Source organism: Martes martes (assembly GCF_963455335.1).
Source record: "Martes martes genome assembly, chromosome: 3".
NCBI lineage: Eukaryota > Metazoa > Chordata > Mammalia > Carnivora > Mustelidae > Martes > Martes martes.
The window spans coordinates 191594118-191600117 of record NC_137890.1 but is presented as its reverse complement, the minus strand read 5'-3'; the positions used below and the strand labels follow the sequence as shown (position 1 = coordinate 191600117).

At 39.8% G+C, this 6000-nt stretch overlaps 1 protein-coding gene across 1 annotated transcript in view; it reads right to left on the bottom strand.

Annotated features, from left to right (window-relative positions):
- Positions 1–2890: 2890 nt before the first annotated feature.
- TMEFF2 (transmembrane protein with EGF like and two follistatin like domains 2) overlaps positions 2891–6000 on the bottom strand; it is a gene marked incomplete at both ends in the record, with an annotated part of 221059 nt that continues 217949 nt past the window's right edge. Inside the window, one exon of the mRNA XM_080797869.1 lies at positions 2891–2987. Coding sequence (XP_080653995.1) covers positions 2891–2987 — 97 coding nt within the window. The remainder of the gene's footprint in view (positions 2988–6000) is intronic.

The window sequence follows — 6000 nt, the reverse complement described above, 5'->3', positions numbered from 1 at the left end:
TCTTTGTAATTGTTCATTGGCCTCTCGGTCTTCCACCGAACCAGGACAGTCCGACAGTGAGCTGCTTTGAGGCAGGGATTCTGCCTTATTTATCTGTGTATTCTCATAGCCTAGTATGGTGCTCGTACTTGGTGAAATAAATGTATAATGAATGAATGGGTGAATGAGATGGCTTAATAGCAGCTTATTTAAAAAGTTTTAAACTTAAGTTGGGAACAAGCAGCAAAAATAGTTAATGTGGTGTTGGGCGGCAACAACCGAGGGTACTGTGTCTGCTCTCTGAGTATCTAGGATCTTGGAACTACAGAGACAGAAATGATAAGGAAAATGAGACTGGTGATGTGAAATGACTCGCTCAGGTTCCAGCACAAATTTGTGAGCAGAGTAGGAGCTTGAATTTAGAGATCATGGCTCTCAGTTAAATTTGATTTTTTACGAGTTCAACTATATTCTCTTCTGGTCAAACCACAACTGTGCAATTCTGAGCTCTATGCTTAAAGAAATGTGTAGACAAAGTAGGATTTTTCCAAGGAAGTTTGATGCAGATGCTAGGGGGAAGCAGACACGGTATCACATGAAGATCAGAGGAGAACATTAAGGTTGTTTCAGCCGGAGAAGAAAGACTTGCAAAGGGGCCGCAGGGTGAGTAGGAAAATCATATCTGTTCTAACATTTTTAAATATGTAAGTCATTATTCCTTTGCTCCAGAAAGGAAAAATAAGAGCCATGGGTAGGAATCACAGAGAAGTGAATTTCAGCTCAACCTGAGAGGAAAAATAATGTCTCAAGATTAGAAGTCACCAAGAATGAAATTCCAAATCATAAGAAATATGCAATTAGAGGCTGGATGATTATCTGTCAGGACGAGATTGTAAGTTCCTTTAGAGTAAAGACCCAGTTTTACTTGTATTTCCCTAAGACTTTGAATGGGGCTTGGCCCACAGTGTCTGCTCATTTATGATTCACTGTGTCTCTTTTAAAAGGACTTCCTTTATGTGGTAGGTAAGCATGGAGGTGAACAGGGATGCGCTGTATTATTAACCCCATGGACTTCTCCAACACCTAGGTTTATGGTTCTTTGATAAAAAGTCCTGCAGAATAGCATGCCAATATTTAGCAAAGCAAGTCATTTCATACTCTTAAACAGGGACGTGTGGGTGGACTTGCTGTTTCTTTTAAACTCTACCAAGCTCTAGAGCGTTGCACTGTCACTCTTCCCGTGGGTGGAAGGGTTTGCCGCTGGCTACTGTCTTACAAAGGAGATGGCTGCTGGTGTATCTGTGCACTTGTTAATCAAACCAAAGTTCCACGCACAAGTTCAGATGGAGTTTGTTTTGTGCAAGCAGCACAAGACTGATTTATGGAAACTCTTGCGCGACGATTATGCCCGTAGATTCACACTTTTCAGAGTGCCGACTAACCTAGAAAACCAAGTGCTTCCGAGTCCTAAATCTTGTTCAGATTGTCACCTTTGAAAAAGTGTTTTTTAAATATCATAAATATCGCTTCAGGAAACCTATTTTTCACTGAATATTTTATATCCAGAATGTGTTGATTTGATATTTGTCTTTTTTTTTTTTTTTTTGGACACAGGGGTGTTGTTCCTTTCAGTCTATGTGGAGGTCACTGAAAGGAGGCAAAAGTTCTAGATTTACTCTGTTAGCCATAGGAAGCTTGGGAGAACTAAGTAAGAGTAAAGCAATTATTTGATTTGTTATTCATCTCTTATTCTTTGAGAATTTTCATATTTTATTTCTTTCCAAAGTGATCATATCTATTTAGATGCTCAAGAATTCCTATCAACTTCCCACTAAATTCTTTTAGATGCTATGGGATTAATTTGCTTTCTTATCTCAGCATTTAAATACGCTTACAATGTATTTCTCTGTTTTTTTAATGAATCATCATCATCACCATAGTTCCACTTCAAAAAATGGGTCAGCATGAGACATAAAGCTCTTCATAAGGAATTTGGTGGCCATTCTAACTTCTTTTTAAAGAACTCTATGCTATAAATGTAGCAAGGTGCTTCTGAGAATCTATGATTCTGGTGTTTCACTTTTAATAATGTTATTAAATTTTTCTGCAAGTTCTTAATTCCACTCACCTAAATGGAAGAGATTTTGTGCTCTGTGTGTTCCTGATATGAAACTTGTTCCCGACCCTTCAGGTATCTGAACTTAACAGCGAGATTCTAAGATGCTTTCCAAATAAAAACCAATATCTTCTATCCCTCTCTTTTATGAGTCATAAAACACTTTCCTTCCCCTCTTCTTTGATTTAATTTATATGCCAGAGATTTTTCAGCTCTGGGGATGAAAATGGAAGACCAGGGAAGAAAGTTGATGAAATAGAGATGATTCAAAGATCTGAAATATTTTATCCTCACTCGATATAAAGTAAATTATTTTTTCTCTTTTCCAATAACCATCATTTCCCTTGATCTTGGAATCACTCAAAACCTAGCCACTGAGTCCTGTATAAACTAATGCTCTGTCTCAAGATGTGGGGGGAGATGAGATACTGGTACCTGTACAGATTGTACCAGCTCGATTCTATTTACAGGTATGCGATACCGCAAATTTAAGAAGGCCAATTTTTTCTCATCACTGAGTATTTATTATATATAACAAATACATGGGAAAGAAAAAACTATATTGTGTGATATAAATAGTTTATTTACATTACAGAAAAAACATCAAGACAATGTATACTATTTCAAATATATCCATACATAGTCAAATATAGCTGTAGTACATGTTTTCATTGGTGTAGATTACCACAAATGCAAGGCAACATGTGTAGATCGCTTGTCTTATTCTTTTGTCTATAATACTGTACTGTGTAGTCCCAGCTCTCGGAAGTCCGGCCACTGTGCCACATGCTCCCTTTAGATTAGCCTCGTGGATGCTCTTGTTGTGTTGTCTGAACTGTAGTGCCCTGTGTTTTGCTTCTGTCTGTGAATTCTGTTGCTTCTGGGGCATTTCCTAGAAGGTTGGAAAGTTTACACATCTTAGTCCAGTGCTGTTACCTGAAGTTTGGTCCTACAATTACAGAGTGAAGTTGTGGATTAAGCCCATTGTTAAAATATTTCAGACAAAAGAATTTATTATTGGTAGAAGCTGGGATATTTTAGAAGGCTCTCTTTCTTTCTTTCTTTTGTTTTCTCTTTCTTTTTTCTTTCTTTCTTTTTTTTTGGTCTTTTTTTGCTTCTCCTTGCTGTTGTCTGTAAGCATCTTTTGGGGGGCCCTGAAGAGCAGAGGCGGACGGTGAAGGGGACACAGTTACCTGGTCCTCACGCGCTTCCTCAGTAAGCACAGGGATGACTCAGCACAAGGCTACCAAGCGCGTTGTGAGCTCATCTAGTCTCACTCTAAATGTCTTCAACAATTTTATATTTTAAATGTCCTCAGGATGAATGTTCTATTGACATTTCAGTGCTATACGTTTGAATCCTAGCCAACCAGAGAAGGAGCCAACTCTTAATATCTGATATGTAATGAAAAGAGACATTGTTTTGGTTCAGGCTGATATCATTTTTCTATATTAATACCATAAGCTGGAGACATAAATTGGTGCCAACTATTTCACTTCTATAAAAAGCTAAATTCAGTCAAATTATCTGGAAAGTTCTGGTCTGGTGTCTTTTCTCTTGTAATAAATGAATGCTTTGATGATGCAAATAAGAAAAAAATAGAAAGTTCATATAAAATCCTATTATAAGATGGTTTCAGAGGTGATCTATTCATATACATGTTTATATATGAATATATATATATATGTATGTATATATATTTTTCCCCCCCATGGGTGTGGTAGATCTGTCAAAATGAACACGGAGCTGAGGTCCCGCTCCCGGCAAGTGGGAGCTGGGGATGAAAAGTCTGAAAACCCACCTTCTCCACAGGGCTACTCTTTTCATTCCCGAGCATGTCTCTAGGTGTCTGTATTTTTATGACACATGCTGTATTTAGAAGGAGGGCAGATGTTTGACTAAAATTATAAAAACAAGGGGAAGCAATTAGGAAAAAAGAAAGTGGGAGGAGGGAAAGAGAGAAAGGACGGGCGACCAGGCGATGGAGAAATGACAAGAAACTGAACAGAATGAAGGGACCTCTGCTCGGTGTAATGTGTTGCTCTTTTAGCACCGGGATATGTTGGAATAGGTCTTGACAGACAAGTGTGGTCAAGGTGGCCAGAAAAGGGGAGGGTTTGCAGAGGGGCAGATGGCCCAGGTGGAAAATCTGGTCTCTGGGTGGAACATTTTCAAGTGAATAGAATGCATCCGTGTCGGGGAGAGCGCGGCTTATTGACTGGCGTGACTCCTGGAAAGACTTTGGAAGACCTGGACATCCTAAGACAGCTTCACAAAATGCACTACAGTAATACCCATGCAGGTCGTGTACGCCTCCTCCAAGGTAATTAGAGACTAGGCTTTGTTTTGCTTTAATATGGAAAATGAAAATGGCCTATGCCTTGAAACAACGGCTTCCTTCTAATTTGGAGCTCGGTTTAGGTTGTCTTGAGCACTGGAACACACGGCGTCATGGCCGGCCGAGGGGCGGGGTGAGCCGGGCTTAAGTGCCCAGGCCGGACACCAGGCCGCCGGACTCCAGGCCGCCGGACTCCACGGCTGCCCTCGTTGCTTGGCCGCGCACACTTAGCAACTTGCTCACTTCTCAGACCTCCGGGTTCCGAGTCTGAAAACAGGGATCACTGTTCCTTCTTCATATGTTATTAAATGTGTATGTGTGTACATGCATGTGTGATATACACGCACATCTAAGATACCCACACACAACGCTTGGTGGGTGAGAACCCTGCGTACTCTATAGCTGTTCTTATAACGTATGGGGACAGAATTGTGATTACTAACAAACTCGAGAAGATCTGCTAAAGTACTGGAAGTTTTGCGTCTTTGTCAGCACAGGAAGTAGCGAGTCCGATTGTTATGAGGTTAGATCTACTACACGGAATTTGGTTTTCCACGTACTGACATTGCGAGCAGATCGGAAGGCCCAAGACCCACAGACTAATACGGCCCCGTGTCTTGTGTTTAGATCCTGTCTCTTTCCTTTATACTCAGTATTTTTGGTTTCTTGAGTTTTCTCTATGTTCCCTAGAATCTATTTTAATATAATCCATTGACTCACTTGGCATCTAAACGCGAGAGTCTAGTTGATGAGCTCAGCTTGGCTTTGAGCAGCACAAAGCTCCCGTCGGTGATCTTCCCTTAAGCTTTTAGGCCCGGCAAGGATTTATGAACCATATTTTGTCTCTTTCAAGAGCCAATGCCACACTTGTCCTCAAAGAAGATAGTGCGGTACAGCTACGGAGACGTATTATGGCTTTTATTTTCTAAAGATACGATACTTTCTCTTATTTTCTTGTCTATAGAAAAATAATTTTGGGGGAAACATTCTGATTTACTGTAGAGCTGTACAAATGAATGAAAGCTTAAATGTCTTGTGAATTTGGCAAGAACCTTGAAAAACTTTCTTGGAACTTTTTTCTCAGGGAGAGCGAAATCAGGTTAGAAAGCAGGATCTTCAGTAATATTTCCGGTTAGACAAGGCATGAATAATACAGATTTGGCTGCCATGAACTCACACACCGATGAAGTTAAGCGAGTACATACCTGGGCTACTCCTTTACTCCCAGCACAGTGTCACACATGACTGACTAACCTTGGTTTTCTCTCCTAGTGAAACGGGACGGGGTCTCTGGATCTGTCTCCGTCTAGCTCTCCAGGAAACAATTACCACTTGATTGTACTGGGGGTTTGTTATAAACGCTTGCTGTCACCTTTGCTTCATGTTTCCGTATATCAAAGGTTTTCATGTACTACAACATAATCTTTTTTATTGTAGCTATTTTCTTTGAATTTTGTGATTAAAATTATATAAAATTATATATATAAAAATATACCTGTTGTTTACATCAAATATGTTAAAAGTGATGATATCAGAGTTGTAATCGGAAATGCAGGCACCATAAATG